This window comes from Callorhinchus milii, unplaced genomic scaffold, assembly GCF_018977255.1.
Source record: "Callorhinchus milii isolate IMCB2004 unplaced genomic scaffold, IMCB_Cmil_1.0 Scaffold2, whole genome shotgun sequence".
Lineage (NCBI taxonomy): Eukaryota > Metazoa > Chordata > Chondrichthyes > Chimaeriformes > Callorhinchidae > Callorhinchus > Callorhinchus milii.
Genome location: NW_024704743.1, coordinates 4,310,975 through 4,331,410, shown reverse-complemented (window position 1 = coordinate 4,331,410; position 20,436 = coordinate 4,310,975). Strand labels below are relative to the sequence as shown.

The 20,436-nt window shown below is 43.6% G+C and overlaps 1 protein-coding gene across 3 annotated transcripts in view; it reads left to right on the top strand.

The window, feature by feature from the left end:
• The first annotated feature begins 3,227 nt into the window (after window positions 1–3,227).
• The window catches only part of LOC103183618 (leucine-rich repeat-containing protein 37B-like), a 29,466-nt gene continuing 12,257 nt past the window's right edge, over window positions 3,228–20,436 (top strand). The window contains exons 1-5 of one of the 3 annotated variants that reach the window (XM_007901203.2): window positions 3,228–3,677; window positions 5,777–5,848; window positions 12,036–12,107; window positions 15,187–15,258; window positions 15,751–15,831. In XM_007901203.2, coding sequence (XP_007899394.1) covers window positions 3,292–3,677; window positions 5,777–5,848; window positions 12,036–12,107; window positions 15,187–15,258; window positions 15,751–15,831 — 683 coding nt within the window. In that variant the 5' untranslated portion in view covers window positions 3,228–3,291. The remainder of the gene's footprint in view (window positions 3,678–5,776; window positions 5,849–12,035; window positions 12,108–15,186; window positions 15,259–15,750; window positions 15,832–20,436) is intronic. The other 2 variants (XM_007901205.2, XM_007901206.2) reach the window with 2 other exon arrangements.

Below are 20,436 nucleotides of genomic sequence, written 5' to 3'. Positions count from 1 at the left end.
ACACCCCCACACACACAGAGAGACACACCCCCACACACAGAGAGACACACCCCCACACACAGAGAGACACACCCCCACACAGACAGAGAGAGAGAGAGAGTGTATCAGTCTCTCACAGAGTCACACAGTGAGAGGGCAGAGTTTCCCAGTGCGTCACAGAGTGAGAGGGAAGAAAGTTAAGAGACACCGCAGTGTGTGTGTGTGAGGAGAGAATCGGAGTGAGTGAGTGACAGAGAGAGAGAGAGAGAAAAAGCCACGTTTCCCTCCACAATAAAACGCTGCTGCATTTTGACGCGTTCGCTTTGCAGAGAGAGAGGAGTAGAGTCCCCTTTTGCTTTTGTGGATGTGCCGAGTTTGCACTCGGCAGAGGCCGCGCCCCTCGACCCCTCCACCCCCGACCCTGACCCCGCAGCTGCCAATCAATCAACCAACCAACCAATCAGTCAGTGAGCGCGGCCCGCGGGCCAGGCTGAGCCGCAACAACGTTTGGAACGCCGTGTCGCGAGTTGAACAATGGACGGTGGCGCCTTTGATCGTTTGCACCATCAGCGCCTGCGCCGCTCTCTCTGTGACGTCACCGCTCATTCACTGCCCCCACCCCCCCTTCGGTCGTTTGCACCAACAGCGGCTGCGCCGCTCTGTTTGTGACGTCACCGCTCATTCACTGCCCCCACCCCCCCTTCGGTCGTTTGCACCAACAGCGGCTGCGCCGCTCTGTTTGTGACGTCACCGCTCATTCACTGCCCCCCACCCCCTTCGGTCGTTTGCAGCATCAGCGCCTGCGCCGCTCTCTTTGTGACGTCATCGCTCATTCACTTCCCCCTCTTCGGTCGTTTGCACCAACAGCGGCTGCGCGCGCTCTTTGTGACGTCACCGCTCATTCACTGCCCCCCCCCCCTTCGGTCGTTTGCACCAACAGCGGCTGCGCCGCTCTCTTTGTGACGTCACCGCTTTGCCGACCCCTCTGACCCCTTTCATGGTTCCCACGCTGACCCCACCCCCTCCCTCCCTCCTTCCCCCCTCCCTCTCACTCACTCACTCACTCTCACTCTGTGTCTGTGTCCAGCCCACCAGCCAACCTATCCGCGTGACCACTTGCACGCGGTCCCTCGCGCGTCACAACCCGGCCCGCCCGCCCGCCCGCCGCCTCCCGGGCACAGCGCTCCCGCTCCGCCGCGCTGCCATGTGCCGCAGCAACTCACTACATTGGGCTTTTTGTTCTGCAAAAAAACAAAAACACGTGCTGATGTAAAGACGATTTTTTTTTAATCACCGCGGACCAGCTCACTTCTCTATTTGCGGTCACGCCACTTTCCACAAGGCTTGACAGTATATTCTTCCGTGGAGCACTTTGAGATATCTCGAAGACGCGATAAAGCTCTTGTATCAAAATGCAAGGATTATTATTACTTCTCGCTCATTCTTTACGTGACGTTAATCGTCGGCAAGTACGTCATAGAAACTCCCTCCCATCCCAATTAAGGACATTATCCCTTTTCAATCTTTGCTCCTTGGGTCAAGTGACTTTCCCTCAGTTCTGCCAATGCCCACCTCCTTGGGAGGAGGTAAGAGGGGTCTCCTTGCAGGTGAACTGGCTCTAAGGAGCCAAACGTTTGGTGGTCTCGATATTCCATTTCCTGAGCCAGGTGGGTCCGCAGAATTCTAAGGAACTGCTGATGGCTAGACATGGAAGGCCAGGCCAGGCACTGGGGGCAAGGACTCTTCACACTCAGCTCCTGTTACCCCTGCCTGCCAAAGCCCCAATGGTAGTGTAGTCCTAGCAGGACAAGCAGCGGGAAAGCTTGCCAGACAGTGCTCTGAATGGCAAGCTACGTGGTTTTAACTGGTTAGACTCCAGTAGTTACCCCACCGCAGACTCTGGGGTCCCCAAGCCTTGGCTCTTGCCAGCCAGCACCTAATACTCACCGGAATTAGGTAAGCAGGACCCGTCCTCCAAGGAGAGCGTGCGCATTCCATTCCGGCAATCTATCTCTGGAATTTCCACGTGCAGGTCTTCGACCATACCATCGGCCACACCCTTTCCCACCCCACCCCACCACCACCACCCAACCCCAGCTCGGGTCTGAAATGCTGCACTCTGTCCAGCGCCTTGGGACGTCCCCCCCGACGTGAAAGGGCGCCGCACAAGTGTAATCTTGGTGTTGTTGTTGGGATGCACGGAACTCTTAGATGTGGTGAAGGGTTTCCGCACGTCTCTGTCGGACGCGAGGGGGGGGTGAACCCGAACAAATTACGCTGTGCTTCCGCTGACCGAAAAGTGCCCGGGGGGGGGGGGGGGGGGTGGGGGGGGAATGGAACCCACTCAGGCCCCTGTCAGATGTCAAATGATAAAACAAGTCAGGGTGAGGGTGGAGGCGGGGCTAGGGGGAGGGCTGGGGGCGGGGCTAAGGGCTGGGGCGGGACCAGGGCTTGGGGGCGGGACTAGGGTCTGGGGCGGGGCTGGAGGCGGGACTGGGGGCGTGGGGCGTGGCTTCTCCCTACCTTCTCCCTTTGTTGCGACGACGCGCGCGGGACGGGGCCTGGTGGGGCGGGGCTTCTCCCTTCCCCCCACCCACACTTTCTGTCTCCCTTTGTCGCGATGACGCACGCACGCACGCACCCACCCGTTCTCCCAGCGCCACGCGTCACAGGCTCACTCCGGCCGCCCGCTGGATTGTGGGGGAGGGAGGGAGGGAGCCACGCGCCAGCGGCCGGGGCGGGGCGTCAGTTTTACCCACGCGGACCGCGTGTGACGGCGGCCGCGCCCCCTTTGTCCACGTCAGTCACTCGGGGCAACGGCAATCGCTCGCGCGGCCCGGCCTCGCGCACACACGCGCGCGGCGGACATTTTTTTTTGCGGCCGTGTCCCCAAAAAAAAACCCCACCCCTCCCCACCCCTTCCTCCTCTCCCGGCCCCACCCTCTTCCCCCCCCCCCGCCTCACCTCATCTTCACTGCACTGCACCTCAGCGTCGTCCTCGTCCCCCCTTTTTTTTTCTCCACCCCCCCCCACCCCCTTTAGCTCAGTCAGCGACGACGAAAAATATCTTCCAAAGGCCCACCCGCCCCCGAACCATCACCACCGCCACCACCACCGCCATTTTTGTTTCAGTCGCGGGTGGTGGGGTTGTGGTGGTGGTGGGGGGGGGGGAAGAGAGGAGGGAGAGAAGGAGGAGGGATTTGGTCACCTCAGAGAGGGGAGGGGGAGGTGAGGTGAGGGGGGAGGTGAGGGAGTGGGGTGTGGTGGGGGGTGGGGTCGGCCGGGCCGGGAGGCCATGAGCGGAGGAGGGCGATGGTGACGGCGACCATGAGGAGGGGATCCGTCGCGGCCGCCTGGCTCCTGGCCTGCCTGCTGGCCGCCTCGGGCGGCGAGGCCAAGAAGACGTTCGTGGTGCTGCACCAGAGCAACTCGACGCCGGCCGCCTGCCCGGCCGTGTGCCGCTGCTACATCAACATCCTGTCGTGCCACCCCGAGAAGCCGCTGGGCTCGCACGTGCACGACAGCAAGGGGGACCGGGCCGGGGCCGGGGCCGGCCAGCCGCCCCCGAGCAAGCAGCACGGCAAGTCGCAGCGCAACGACACGCAGTCCAACGCCACGGGCTCCGCGATGCTGACCCGCATCCCCGAGGGACCCAGGGGCACCATGCTGGGCAACGTGTTGACGGCCTTCACTGTGTTGTACGTTTGCGTTGCCTTTTACGCACGCGCGTGTACATGGCTATGCATATATGTGTGTGTGTGTGTGTATACGTATAAGTATTAATAGATCTGTTTCCCCCCCACTCTCCCACAAATGGTGACTGTATTATCTTGTAAACCAAATCCTGGCACATATATATATATATGTAATACAATGTATAATAATAATCTTTGCAAAACGCAAAATACTGCAGATGCTGGAAATCTGGAACGAAAACAAAAAAAAGTGGCTGGGGGACACTCGCCGGTCAGGCAGCGTCTATGGAGAAAGGAAAGCGAGTCAACGTTTCGGGTCCTCGACTCTTCGTCAGGAGAGTTTGTGGACCCGAAACGTTGACTCGTTTTCTCCATAGATCGATCCTGCCTGACCTGATAGTAATCCTTGCAATTTGATACAGAGCCTCATCACGTCTTCGAGACGTCTCAAAGCGCTTCACGGAATATACCGTAAAGTGCAGTGACTGTGTACTCTGGGTGAAACACAGCAGCCGATTGCGCTCAGCCAATTTGAAACATGAAAACATGAACGACAACAACTTGCATTTATATAGCTAAACCCACTCCACCCCACTTGCCCCATAACCCAGAAAATTACTGAACTCAAGACAGGGCAGATTTGATCAGGGACACAATACCTCAACCTGGACCGGAAATCGGGGACAGGTCAAAACTCCCCAACCAATGAACAACCCTTTGGTCGTGTTTCCACCCCACCTCTCCCCAACCTGCCCCCCCCCAGCTCGGGTACCATGCTAGAATTGTCAAGGGTCTCCTAACGTAAAAGGCGTTATAAAAATGTAAATTTGTATTGTAAGAAATACAATTTCACTTGTATGCGGATGACACCCAACTCTATTTCTCCGCTTCTACCCTCAACTCCAGGACCACTGCTGTCCTGACAGAATGACAGCATTGACCTTATGATGCTTTTCCTTTTGATCTGTCACTCATTGAGGATGATCATCTTCTGGTGCTCAACTTGTCACCTCAAAATTTTTCTTGGCTGCAAGAGGAGCCTTTGAGTAAAGTGATCATTAATGGTAGTTGCATTTCATGTCAAGAAGTTGTCTCAAAGAGCTTCACAGAATTTACTGAAATTGTAGTTGTAGGTGGATGTTTGACTTTACCTTAGAAGGTGATGATACAATACAATACAAAATTACATTTGTAAAGAGCCTTTCATGTCGGGAGGACGTCCCAACGTTGAACAGTCAGGGCCATTAGGATCCGAGCTGGGGGGTGGTAGGGGTTTGGGATTGGGGAGGGTGGAGGGCAGAGAGGATAGCCAAATAGAGGGAGCGGACAGGTTGATGTCTGAAGCCAGAAACATCTTCTGTCACTACACAGCTTGACTTACAAGTTGGTAAAGGGGAACCCTGTTGTGGCACGGCATCCTTCAATTTAGAGCTGCCTTGTTAACCAGAAGTGTGGTACACTGGGTCCTGGATCTAACTAGCAGACTTCCTATGCTTTACTGATAAGATAAAACTAGGGCTCTTGAGAGAAGACAATGCATTGAGGGATAAACATTTTAAATGGGATTGAAAAAGTAAATCCTGATCAATACTTTGGAATGCAATAAGACTGTAAAACAAGAGGACATGGGTTTAGAGTAGTAAAGGACAATTTCAGGCCAGATACCGGGTTGTTTTCTTTACTCAAAGGGTAATTAATGACCGGAACAGCTTGATACTATAATTACTCATTGACTGGTCTCAAATATAAAGACTACTTTGGCACAATCTGAATGATTTCCAGCAGGTACAGAACTGTATCCCAGCATAAGTTATGATGACTTTCAGAGAAGGATGGGTGAATGGGGGAAGATTGGGAGACAAATCTTAAATATTGAAAAGGTTTCTTAAAAAATATGAAATTGTATTGAACTTATCAGAATTTAGTTTTTTAAAGCCAAGTTATAATATTAAATATTCTTTCAGATATCTATAATAGCTTTAAGATTATAATGTGACATTTTTAAAATTATGATGGTGACTATCTTAGCTATCGTTTCTATATGCTTAATGTTTAGTCTATATAATGTTTTACAGTACATATTTTATTTCCATTTGTTTTAGGGATTTTCGAGATAATAACATATCATTTATATGGAAAAACAACTGGATTTTCTTTACAATGACTGAATATCTGTAAGTATGATTGTGAGTTGCACCAGTATTTAAATCATTCATTAGCAAAAGCTATATATCATTTTCTGTTGGCCAAATATAAGCCTTTGATTATAGTTATATAGAACATAGTTACCAATAAAAATACATAATTAATGTGCATTATGTTTCACATTAACTCTTAAATCATATTTACAATTCAAAAATACAATTGTTACACTTTGCTTGTAGCATCAACTGTAGGACCATACACATTTGCCACAGAAAAGGAGGTCATTTGACCAATTGTACATGGAGCTATCCATTTAGTCACATTTTTCTGCTCTTTCTTCATCTCTTGTTATATTTCTCCTTTTCAGATATTTATCTAATTCCCTCTTAAAAAAGTTTATATGGAGTCTGCTTCAACCTCCATTCTAGGTAGGGTATACCATGTCCTAATAACCCTCATACAAAAAAAACTAAATAATAATCCTTGCATTTGATATAGCGCCTTTTCACATCTTTGAGACGTCTCAAAGCACTTCACAGAATATACTGTAAAGTGAATTGACTGTATATTTTGTGGGCGAAACGCGGCAGCTAATTCTGCACAGCAATCCCACAAATAGTCGTGGATTGAGTAATCAATTTTTTTTAAGGAAATATTACCCCCTAAATCTACTAATCTCTCCCTTTGTCATTTTGGTAATTACATTACATTTGTGGAAATCAGGTGAAATAATTGTTCTCTATTTACTTTGTTAAAAAATTCTATTAATTTCAAAACCTTGATCAGATCTCCTGTCAACCCACTCAGTTTCATGAAAAACAGCTCCACTTCCTCGAGTCTCTGGCCTTGAAATCATTGCTGTAGTGGAGTGTCCAAAGTAGACATATTATTCCAACTGTGGCCTTACAAATGATTTATGGATGTTTAGCATAATTCCTTTGCTTTCATAATATCTATGTAACCAGGATTTCATTTATTTTTCAATATGCTCTCCCACCGTTAAACATGTGTGTACATTCATCCCTTGTGCCTTAGCTGTTCCACTTCTTTTAGTTTACCATTTAACATATATTTTCTCTTGTTCTCCCAAATGTAACACCTCATATCTATTAACATATTGATGTAATATGCAAAAATAAAGCAGTGTTTGAAATAAGTCCTAAGTTGATCAAAGTACTACATTGCCCCTTCTGCACTTTGAGAAGTCTAAGTATATGAGCCTGAACACAACTTGGAGCATAAAACATGAAGCAACTGTCAATTGTGAAATTGAATAATATAGACTTGAAATTAACTAGATTTGACCAGTGTCCTGGGCTGAGTTAGCTTATCTCACCTGCAGTGATGTTACATTTGTTCTTATTGCCCTTCAACAAGGGTTCCAATTTCTAAACCTGCTGGAAAGTGAATGATTGGATGTTAAAGGAGGACAGAAATTGACATAATGTGATACCTGTGTCTGGAATAGAATATGGTTTCTCTCTCCCTCTCTGGAGGGACACACACTGTTTTGCTAATTTCAGAGAGTATTTTGCACAGGTTGACAAGAGCCAAGATTTGGGCATCCCAGATTGTGCATTGGAATACAGTTGAGGTTTAACCAGCTAAAATCGTGTGGCTTGGCATTGCGAGCACTGTCTGGTAAGCTCCCCACTGCTTATCCAGCTAGGACCACGTTTTAGCTTGTAGAATTAAGAGGACTTGAGTGGGAAGAATTACTGCCCACTTGCCTGTTTCTCCAAGTTCAATCAATGAGCCAGGTTTGCTGGTCTGTCATCAGTAGTGGCTTGCGGACTTGCCTGGTTCAGAAGTTGGATTACTAAGACTGCCACAGAGGGTCGATTCAATTAAGACAAGACATGTTACCTTGGAGCTAGCCCAGCCAAGCTTCTCTCTTCCTCCACTGATTACAAACACTTAAGGTCAAACCTTCTCCCTTGCTCAGCATGCAGTTCCACCACAGTGTAGTGCTCTGAGATGCTATTCTGCGTGAAGGGTGCAAGCTATTGTTTATGATTTAAAATGCACTGATTGTATTTCATGCACGGCATAACTTTAGACAGAGACTTCTGCAAATATGTGGTCATCGGAAAAAAAGGACATGTGTGATGTACATCTTTCTCCTTGCCCTTCACCTGTCCTGATCCCAATCCCCAGCTCTGGTCCAAATCCCTGACTGTCCAACACCTTGGGACATCCTCCCGACGTGAAATACACTTTACAAATGTAATTTGTTGTTGTTGTTCTCATTGTTTCATTTGAAAAGTACTTAGCAATTGTCTAAAGTTGTATAGACCCTTCCATTGCAACGAGACTTGCTTGGGAGGAGATATATATTTATAGGAGGATGTTGGATACGTAGAGGGCAGTGTCACAGACAAATTCAAATGTATGATTTGAAGGGTCAACATGGCTTTGACAGACAAATATATTCAAGAAAGCAAATTGTTGAAGGTTGATCTCCAAAACTGGCAGGTACTTCAAGAGAATTAGTGGCATCTAGGGATGGGGCAACTATGTTGGCAAAACCAAGGCAACTACTTCCTCAACAAATAGATACTGAGGCAGCGGATCTTATTGATCTAAGGACTTGTGACCACATTGAAGGAGTCCACGATGGCAGTAATCTACTCAAGATAAGCGTTGATGGCCATACCTTCAAGAACTATTATTATCCTGTTTCTCAGCGTTTTCTTGATCTGTTGGAAAGCAATTATTTTTAATCCTTGGTGGGGAAAATCTTCAATAATCTACAACTGAAATTTACACTTCAAGCAGAACAATTGTACTCATCATTCAAATGCCTTTTATATTTTGACTTTGACCTGCATACTCCCAAGTTATGGTGACAATACGACATTACATCTGACTATCATTTGAGTGTCTTCCTGTTTCTTTTCACACTGCTTATAGTCGGTGCATGTTTCATCTTTGAAACCTGTTGCATCGTGCCTTGCCAATTCATTTGGTCCCTTTTGAGAGTGAGACTTTGCCACCCTGAATGTTGCCTACTTGATGAGAAATGTTGCAACTTTATACTCGTGGATATATACCTTCATTGTTGATGGCATATAAATGTTTTATTAATGCTTTTTAGATTTTTGTATAATCATATAAGAAAATAATGCTTTCAACTGCTTAATTTGTATCTAATTGTCTTTCTTGCTTATTTGTGAAATTGAAATTGCCACAAAATCATGAGCAGATATTTGTGTGCAACAATATTAATTGGCTTATTTAAACTTTGTACAAGAAGTTTGGGGCCCCCTGTTAAAACTACACCTTATTGAGCAACAATGACTTAGTTTGTTTATTTTTGCCGACCGTGTTTGAAACTGCCGAGAGCTCAATGTTATGATTTTTACAACCAGATATCATTGTGCACAATGATAGCGATCTTGGCCCAAAATATATTTTCCTCAGTGCCTAACGTCTCTGCTTGCCAGGCCTGATCTGGTCCTACCCACTAGAGCCATTGCTATGTGTTTACCATCTGCAAGAAAATTATCACAAAACAATCTTAGCATCAATTGGCCAATTGACAGGATTATTTTATGAATTTCCTCCGCTGTGTTTAGTTGGTTCTGAAGAGCCCCTCTAATTGGTCAGTAGTGTATCTAGTTGTGTTGCACGAGATATTTGCAAATGCTTGAAAAACGGAAGTAAGATCATCCAGCTTTGGAAATCGCTTTGAAACATCTTCCCAAGGTGAAAGGAGTTATATATATGTAAATTGTATTGTATGCTATTTGTTCACGAGAGCACAGATTTATTTTACATACTAATTCAGCTACATCTTTTGCATAAATGTTCTGGAAAATGGGACTTCTAATGTCTGTACTCGGATTTGAAGGATATGTACTTAAACATGAGAATGGAGGGTCACCTGTAGCCCTAGCACCTGGCACCCCCAACATAAGGCCGTTGTTTCAGGACACAGAAGGAGAGCAGATTGCAGGGGAATTGTTTTTAAATATGGAGCTTACGAAATTGACCAATTGATGCTAAAAATATTTTCTTCACAATTGCATTTAGAAGCTGAAGTAAATGCTTTGGGACATATATTGCTGCGGTTACTAACTTCAGCAAGAATTGAGTTGTGTAATGGCCTATTGTGTCAAATTGGCATTTAGTGTGGTTAGCATTCGTCTCAGCATTACTACAAATTCAGAAACCAATGTTAATATGGGGTGGTCCAGTATTTCTGTCTTTTCATGTCCATTAAATGGAAACTTGTACACCACTTTAATGCACAAAAACCACAACAATAAAAGCAGTTAGTAAATGCTAGCTTGTCTGATGTTTGTGATTTTTTTATAAATTGGGAAGATCTAAATATCTGGCCTAATAAGAGGAGTGAAATACAGTAATACAGAGTCATCTACTGGTGAAGTATATCACTGTACTTGAAGATGGAGAGAGAAGTAAGTCATGGATACTGGTCATATTTCATGGTTAATAGAATGCTATTTTTGAGCAGATGGTTTTACTTAAATACAATTTACATTTATATAGCGCCTTTGACATTGGGAGAATGTCTGAAAGAGCTTAACAATGTTGGATGGAGGTGAGTCAAGGGGGTGAGGGAGAGAAAAGATGTCTGAAATCCCAGTCAAAAAGATAAGTTTTAGATGTACCTTGAACCGGGGATGGGAGGTGGGGGGGAATGAATTGGAGAGATTCCAGGATGGCATTCAAGAGAGCGAGGGGAAAATGGCTGAAATCCCACCCACCAAAGGTGGAGCTATCAGATAGAGCGGGGGACATGAAGCAGGCCAGTATCCAGTGAGGGAAGAGAGGAGCTGGGTCAGTACGCTTGACGTTAAGAAGCTTCTGAAGGATGATTCAAATTATCCGAAACAATTAAAAAATTGAGAAGGAAGGAAAAACAAGAAAACAAAGGGAAGAAACAAAGTAAAAAAATGAGTGAAAATTGAGAAAAGTAAAATGGAGGACAGAGATTGGGGCTTGGTTCTCGAGCGGCAGTCAATGACCACACATAGAGTGTGTCAGAAGGTAAGTCTCACTGATTCTCTTTCTGTGACTCTTCAGCTGATAATATGGAGAGAGTTTCTTCGGTCAGTCTCTTGGTCTTTGCCTTGCTCTCTCTGAGGCTTTGAATGTTCATTGCGTTAGGATGAAGCCATGTGGAATTATGGACTCCCGCAGCCTTTAATAACCTTGTGTCAGGTGAAGCTAAGATGTCTCAGCTATGAGGTATATCAACTCCACTATGGGATCTTGCAGAAAAGGCTCAACAGAAAAACAGAAGAGGCTGATATCTGATTTGAAGCTGGATCTTCATTTTCCTGATAATTTCAACTGTCAACTGTTTTTTTCTGAGACTAACAGCCTCATCATTAAATAAAAACAGAAATCACTGGGTGAATCACTCAGCAGGTCAAGCGGCATCTATGGAGAGAGGAAAGTGAGTTAATGTTTCAGGTCGATGAACTGAAACCTTAACTCACTTTCCTTTCTCCATAGATGCTGCGTGATCTGCTGAGTGTTCTCAGCAATTTCTATTTTTATTTCAGATTTCCAACATCTGCAGTATTTTGCCTTTAGCCTCATCACAGAGGCCGGTGTCTTTTTCCTTACTTGATCTGTTCCACTTTTTTTTTATCTCTCTTGCGCTCATTATATTTGTGAGCACTACAGATATGTGAATGGTCAAGATTACGGAGCTGACGTATTACAAAACTGGAAAGCACATCCCTGTGGCCATATAATATAATAACTAGCAATATAAACACTTCACGAATGAAACTGACCAAAATGCATGAGTGACAAGTGATTGTCCAGTCAGTCTTACAAGCAGATATTTTTTGCCCATCATTGCTATTTTTCAAATTGTTCAGTTAAAAGTTGTAAAGTTGTTAATTAATCTTCCACCTGAATAACTCATCCCAGGCATTTTCACTGTTCTCTATTCCATCAAAAGCAAATCTTGGAAACTCTAGTACGAGGAAGTCAATGGCAATGGGTTCGAAGAGGATAAATCCTTTCCTCTTTGACCCAAACATCTCCAGTAATTCACCTTTCCCTCTATCTCCAACTCCTACATATTGTGGTGACAAGTAGCTTTGTGGAGTAAAGGTTTAGACTTCTTACCTCGTCCACAGGTGATTTTAAAGCTTTTATTAGTTTGACTAAAACCCCTCATGTTGAACAGCTTAAGGTCCATACATATTTATGAAATGTCTGTACTTTCAGAAATTTAAAAGGGAACCATATAACGGATCTGATTCCTGAAACCTTCGAAGGTCTTTCACAATTGAAATACTTGTAAGTTTCCTGTTTTATTTACTATTTTCATGTTTAAGTTTAGTATTCTGATTTGTATAAGTGAACGATTAAAAAGATTTCTGAGATTTGGTTTGCTTTGCAACTAGATAGGTACAGCTGATATGAGGCCCAAAAAATTAGGTTCCAAATAAAAAGCAAACTAAAGTAAAACTTACCTGAAGAATGAAAGGCAGAGATACTAATATCTGAATTTCATTTTTCATTTTTCTTGGATTGATATAGATGTAATATTTCTCAAATTGTATCAAAGCTACAGCAGTGCAGGAATAATCCCAGGCACAATTTGATTATACCAAATACAGTACATCATTTTATTCAGGCCAGTATCAGCCCTTTCGCAGGCCAAAATTATCTCATGATTTGTGTTTTATCTTTAATGTTTGTCATATTATATTTGCGCTCAAATATGTTAATCCTGCATTTTAGAACTTTAGTTACATTTTACTCTATTGACTCCACTTACACAACTAACATATGTGAATTATCTCCATTCTTTCATTGTGTGATTTACCTCAAAGTATTTTCTCCAAATCTGGAGTTTGCAGAGTTTCTGGTGGGTGTGCACAGAAGGTACTGAGGTGTGATTATTGTATTAAGCTAATCAAATATTAGGTTACATTTTGACTACATATGTTGTGAAAAGTTATTCTAACCTGGAATAAATCACACGTGAGCCTCCAATTGGAATTGTATAATTTTGAGATCCCTATTTTCAAAAGGCGTTGAAATAATAGAGAGGGTTCAGAGAAGAGGAACCATGATGGTCTATTTTGTGTCTGACGCATTTGGAAATCCCATCACCCTGCCTACGAATATCCAAATCAAACCCAGTTTGATCAAACTTGCATCCCACCTACACATGGAAATTCCCATGTATTGGAATGGAATTTGGGCTCTATCCCTGGAGGGACACACCCTGTTTATTTGATTCCAGAGAATATTGATCATAAACTGTGAAGAGCCAAGGTTTGAGGATACCAGAGTGCGTGTTGGGGTAGTGTTGAAGTTTAAGCAGGAAAAACCACATAGCTTGCCCTTGAAAGCACCATCTGGCAAACTTTCTTGCTGCTTATCAGTTAGGATCACTCCGCTTGTTAGGCTTTGGCTTCCGTAATTAACGAGCTGAGTGGGAAGAATCCTTGCCGCCAGTAACTGATCTGTCCCTCCAAGTTCTACTGATAAGCCAGGCTGGCTGGATGTCATCTGCAGTGACCTGGAGTACTGTGGACCCTTTTGCCTCAGGATGGACAAGTGAGACAGGAACAGAAAATTTACTTGAACTGGTAATAATTCCTTCAAAACAAAAATAATCCACAACTGTTTGTGAGGCATTGCTTTGCGCAATTGGCTACCGCCTTTCGCCCACAAAATAAACTTTACGGTATATTTTGTGAGACATCTCGCTATATGAAATACAAGGATTATTATATTATTATTATTTGACATTCTGTTGCAAAGCATGACACCCTTGAGCCAGTTCAGCGCTAGTGCCAAGGAGATCCTGCTTACCTCTCTCCCCGCTCCCCACGGAGAAGAGTCACCAGTAGGTCATTTAACATCAACAAGCACAGTTTTGAGCCTGCAGTTGGTAGATGGCAGGTACTAGAAACTCCTTGCACAGCTCAGCATGAAATGTGTAAGAGCTTGGACAGACATCCCTACCCATTGAGTGATCGGGGGTGCGCAGCTTGAGCAGCAACTGCTTACCACTTTGCATACCAATCAAGGTGGATTCCAAGCCCTGTATATCTGAATGAACTCCAGGTAATGTTTTCCAACAGCTGTCATCCCAAGCCTCAGAATTTCCTCATCAGCTATCTGACGGACATCTGTCTTCAATGTGGTGGGAAGACATTTACAGGTGTGCCAGTCACCTTGATGTTCTCAAGGTCCAAGTCCAATGTTGTGTACCAACTGGGTTTACTCAGCACCAGCTGCTTAATCCAAGTCTTTATGTGAGGGGCTTTGGCAAATATACATGCCAGCTTTGAAGCCACTGCAGGCCGGAGCCCTCCCTCCCTGCAGTTGCAATCCATTTCACAGATCCTGAGCAGTGTCAAGTGTTTATGTAATGTTCATTTGTAAACTATGATGTAGCAATGATTTGGGGGTTTTTCTCATTTAAAAAATGAATAAATTGATTTTCAAAAATCATCTGTACAGAGTTTTATGAACTTGTGTTATCAGTTCATTAGTTGGTAGCACTTTCACATCTGGGACAGTAGGTTCAACATCCATATCAGGACTTTGACTTCATAGTCCAAGCTGACATTGGGAGGCTGCTACCTTATTGAAAGGTGCCATCATTTGGATGGGATTTTAATCTGAGGTCCTGTCTATCTGTTAAAATAGGTATTAGAGACCTAATGTTGATAATCAAAAAGAGCTTCTCCCAGTGTCCTTGCCAAACAAGCTGCCAGATGAGAATTGGTCACCCGCCCCACCATTGGCGGGAGAGCCTTCAGACACTCTGCCCCCAACCTTTGGAATTCCATCCCCCAATCACTCCGCCTCGCCCCCTCTTTAGCCTCCTTCAAGTCCTACCTCAAGACCCTCCTCTTCGACCATGCCATCAGCCACCCTCCCTTCCCCTCCCCTCCCTTCCTCCCCCCCGACCTCAGCTCGGGTCTGAAATGCTGTACACTGTCCAGCGCCTTGGAATGTCCTCCCGACGTGAAAGGCGCTGTACAAACGTAATCTTATTGTTGTTGTTGGTTATTGCTGGGACATGGCTGTATACTAATTGGCTGCCATCTTCATCTGCAAGGATAGAGTTACGATACCAATCCCCTATAAAGTGATTTGGTATGTTTTGACATTGTATAGGTCCAATATCAATTGCAAGGATCATTATTATCCCGGGAAGTCATTTCAAACGGTTACAGTGCTGCTAAAAAAAAATTAAAATGAGAATACTTTTGGTTTTCAGGCTTGAATTGAAGGCTAATGTTAAAACTCTAACTGCATTGTTTATTTAGCTAATTTTCCTGTTTACTCAGTAGGGCGAAGGTTAACGTCATAGAATATATACTCCGTCACGCTTTTTCTTATCTCACAGGTTTTTATCTCATAATCGGATCAGATTTATTGCAGACTATATGTTCCAGAACACTCCTGAAATTGAACTTATGTAAGTTTAGTTGAAACACTAAAAATACCTTGGATGAGGGACTTAAATTATGTGGAGAGATGAGAATGGCTGGGATTGTTCTCCTTAGAGCAGAGAAGATTAAGGGGAGATTTAATAGAAGTGTTCTAAATTATGTGGGAAAAATTGGTCGGCAACCAGAGGATGCAGATTTAAGATAATTTGCTNAAAAAAAGAGAAGAATTTTTTTTACCCACAGAGTTGTTACGATCTGAAATGCACTGCCTGAAAGGCTGGTGGAAGCAGATTCGATAGTAGCTTTCAAAAGGGAATTGGATAGGTACTTGAAACGGAAACATTTGCAGGTATATAGGGTAACAGCGAGGGAGTGGGACTAGTTGGATAGCTCTTTCAAAAAGCCGGCACAGGCACGATGGGACAAATGGCCTCCTTCTGCGCTGTAAGATTCTATGAAATACAGTAAAATTACTTGTACAAAAGGCTGCATATTAAAATCTATCCTTTTTCTTAAAGTGATGTAAGCAACAACAGATTGTTTGCAATACAAAGGGATCTTTTTCAGACAAAGCATGGATTACTGAAGCTGAAAGTCTTGTGAGTAACCTGCACTATTTATATATATCAATGCACTATATATTTATTAATTTTTCCCAATGTCCTCTCCTGACAGCAGTGACTCATGGCAGTGGTCAAGCTATAAACTACCACAGTCCTCTGGTGTCTTGTCCTATTAGAAATGTGAAATCTGTCATTACACCCTCTGTCTTGCCTGAGAATATGAAGCCATGTATGGAGGTCCCTACTTCCACCCTGGCTGAGATCAGCTTGCTCTGTCCTGGCTCTGGACTGAACTGGAGATGTTCTTGGTGCATTTTATCCACCAAAGACATTGGGAGAAAGTACTCTCTATACCAATATTATGTCCTGTTTGTTTCTCTGTTCTGAAAACATGTATTTATTATTATTGTTATTTTTGCAAACATTTAAGGTTTCTCATCAAAACTTATTGATATTCCTATTTTCTATGATCAGTGTGGTAACTAATAATGATATGCAACCATTTTCTGTATTCAAATATTTTTCGCTTTGCTCAAGTACTTAAGTACCCAAGTATTCTAATTATATTTGGGGTTGACATTACATCACATCACAAAAGGGGCATTTTCAAGAGTATAGCTTATGGTGGCTGCATAGAAATGGTAGAAACAACTCGAAATGGAAAATCCTATAAAGATGATCGAATGAAATGAAATAAAACTTGTGGTTCACCATTTCAAGGATCCTCCACACAGGAGGGTTTGCTATAGCAGATATGTTCCAAAATGGGCAGAAGCATGATGGGTTTAATAAATCAGTTTTATGTTCAGGAAATCATGATGGTGGGTTGTCATTTATGTAATTTCCCTGCACAACTCTCTATACTGTACAAAGGAAATAATCCTATTGATTTGTTTTTACCCAAACTGGAACCATTCTTTCTGTACTCAGTCATGTGTCTTGTAGTTTAGATTAATTTGCTTTACTTTTCTGTGTTTGATGCCACAAACAGTTTATTAAACTTGTGACATTTGTTTTCAATGTACCAACTGGTGCTGATTGAATCAATAAGTATTAATTGTTTCCTGTCTCATAGGCAATACATGGACTGTTTATAATTGCTGTAGGCACTGCCAAGTGTCTGAACTGCTTCTCATTGCACTATGATCTAAAATATTGTTAAGGAGCAGCACATTGATGGAATTAAAAGAGCACAGGAAACTAAAGATTCCAAAGATTTGTTTTTAGCCACATGAGCAGCCTAGCTTGTCTAATCGTTGCTTGTAGCTCATTTCTCTAAAACTGGGGGTAATCCTCATTGCTGTCCTCTGCACCATCTCTCGGGCCAAGACAACCCCCTTATGTCACGGTGACCAGAACTGTATGCAGTATTCAAGATATGATCTGAGCAGAACACTGTAAAGCCTGGGGAACTAAACTCAACTGGGGATCTAAATTCAACTGATTTAGTAATATAGCCAATATCCTGTTTGCCTTGCTTATTGCTGTTTCACATTGTTTTTCCATAGTGAGCATGAGTCAACTTGAGCCCTAGATCTTTTTTCAGCTTCCCTGTTGGCAAGTTTAGTCCCAGTGATGGAATAATTGTGTTTCCTATTCTTGGATCTTAAATGTATTACCTTGTATTTATCAGTGTTAAACTTATTTGTCAGTTATCTGACCATTTGTGTACCCTTTCAAGCTCCCTTTGTTGCCATCTCTGATTTCACAGTTCCCCCCAATTTAGTGTCACCTGCAACTTTTTTTCCTGCCCTGCTTTCTCTGAATTGTAACCTTCATTCCCTGCCCTCTCCCCAATGAAGCTAATTTACCAGAGGTAAATAACATACGACAAGATTACAATCCAGGAGGTATTCCTCAGACCATGTCCAAATTAATGGACTTGCAGAGCAGATGAGTTTTAAGCAGTTGGTTGTTGAATAAGCCTGTGTTTGAACCCTTAGAAGAGTAAGGTGGATGGGACTTCACAAGCTTTCTTGCATAGATTCTAAAGAATCTCCTCCCACTTTGATATCTGTCGAGTAGATAATGAGGAAATTGAGGCTTGGGATGACAGCTACTGGAAGGCATTGCCTGGAGTCCAGATATGTGGACACACGATCATATATCCAGGGATTGGTATCCACCTTGATTGGTGTGTAAAGAGTTAAGCAACTCCAAGCTGTAGGCAGGAGGATGGTGGTAATGTTCTCACACATTTCGTATTGAGTGGTGCTGTTCACGAGGAAGCTCACAGGAGCTCCGAGTATCTGCTACCTACTTACTGAGGGCTCAGACCTGTGCTTGTTGGATGTCAATTGATCAACCAGTGACAATCTTCCTCAGGATGGACGTTAACAATATCTCCTTGAGCTGAGCTGGCTACGAGCTGATGTGTTTGATAACAGAATGTCAGAATTGAGTCAAAATTCTGTTTCTGTAATCGGTTCTTGAGCCAGGTGGGATCGCAGTACTTCAAAACGTTGATGGCAAACCAACCAGCAACGCCTCAGCACACAACCTGCCAAGCTTTGGCTCTTGTCAATTTATGCCTGATAATTTTACAAAATTAGTTAAGCAGCCTGTGTCCCTCTAGGTCCAGAGTGTGCGTGCATTCCATTCCAGAAACAAACATTTCCATGAGTAGGTTGCATACATATTCTCCCTCTGGTGTATATATTTTTAAGCATGGTGCTGGGTTTCCACATTCAGAAATAGGCACCTGACTGACCAAATAAAAAAGCAGCGATGAGCAACAGTGTTGAAAGCATTGCGGCAATCATTAATTAGGCCAACGTTTTTCAGTTTGAGGATTGATGGTAGCTTCCATCCATCATCCCGTCATCCCTTCACAGTCTATTAGTGTTTGTGTTCCCCCACCTTGTGTTCCAAGCAAGGACTAGATCAGAGTACAATACTAGTGTTGTGTTCTTTGTCTGTGGCATTCTTCGTGGTGTTTTGATTCAAAATTGTTTATGAGATTTCAATTGAACCTGTGAAGTCAATATTTTCCAAAAGTTGTTGAGTTGATGGGGGTGGGTCAAGTTTAAACCCAAAATGTAGTGTTGATCACAGCAGCAAATATTCATTAGTACTAATTGGGAGATAGATGCTTTCCTGTACTAGGGTTCACATGCAATAGTACTGAATCCAAGATCAGTGGATGGCAAATGAAACCCCTCAATGGGGAGTTCTTATGTGATAAGGATAGACATGCAAGTTTTGTTATAGATGGATTGCAATAACATATAGAATTATACACACAGAAGGAGGCTATTTGGCTCATTGTGGCTGTGCCAGCTCTTTGAAAAGAGCTATCCAATTCAATCCCACTCCCCGGCTCTCTCCCCACAGCCCTGCAAACTTGTCCTCCGCAAATAATTATCTACTTCTCTCTTAAAAGTTGTTATCGAATCGGCTTCCACCGCCCTTTCAGGCCATGCATTCCAGATCCGAACAACTCACTGTGTGAAAAAATGTCTCCTCACCTCCCCTCTGTTTCTTTTAACAACTATTTAAATCGGTTTCCTTGAGTTACCGACCCACCCGCCAGTGGAAATAATTTCTCCTTGTTCACCCTATCGAATCCCCTCATAATTTTGAAAACTTCTATTAAGTTTCTTCTTAACCTTCTCTGCTCCAAGGAGAATAATTCCAGCTTCTCTCGCCTCTCCTGATAAATGAAGTTCCTCATTCCTGGTATCATCCTGGTAAGTCTCCTTTGCACCCTCTCCAATGCCTTGACATCCTTCCTAAAGTGTGTTACCCAAAACTGAACACAGTACTCTAGCTGAGGCCTAACCAGTGTTTTATAAAGACCAATTTTTTATAAAGGTATTTTATAATATGCATTTAATTAAGAGCTGATGAAGGTCTGAAAGGGAACAGCAGATTGGCACTGTAACCTTCGAAGATCTACTGTAATCGATTCCCCCTTTTGCATGAGGGGAAGAGAAGAAATATCTGTCATAGAAGTACTGGCCTTTATCTGTACTGAATAGCTCATTTTTTAGGTGATATGAATGAATAAGACGGGAGCAAGCTTCCATCGTCCTCTGTCAAGACACAGTATTGATAGTGCAGGAATAACAAGTCTCTACGCTGATCCTGAAGGACAACACAACAGATAATTCCCCAAGTTCGTCTGTCATCGACTCACTTCTCAATTGCACAACTTGGTCAATCTGTGACGTCACCTGTAGTGTGTGGAGGATGCTGGGGATCAAAAAGGGATTGTGTACTTGAAAGAGTTTTCTTCATTCTTCAAAGAGAGCCATCCTTCACGCACTGGACCTCCACCTTGCTTTCACCTCAGTCCCTTGTTAGTATAATCCAGTATTATTCCCCTTTTTCTTCCTCTTTGAGGTCCAGGTCGAAATGAACTGAGGTCCTCGAGTTGGAGTGCAACGTTTATAATGAGTGAGAGCAGGGAAAATTGGATGGGCAACGTCCTAATGCCATGATGTCATCGATGTCAGAAACATCTAAAGAAGGACATTGTTCCTTTTTTCCCTGCAGCAGAATTGTCCGATCCCAACAAACTGCTTCAGTGTGTGGAGAATACCTCTACTTGAAGAATGAGAAAAAAACCTACCCAGGTAGGTAAGTAATCTTTTAAAAATATATACTAATTACAAGAAACAATCATTTTTTTCCATTACT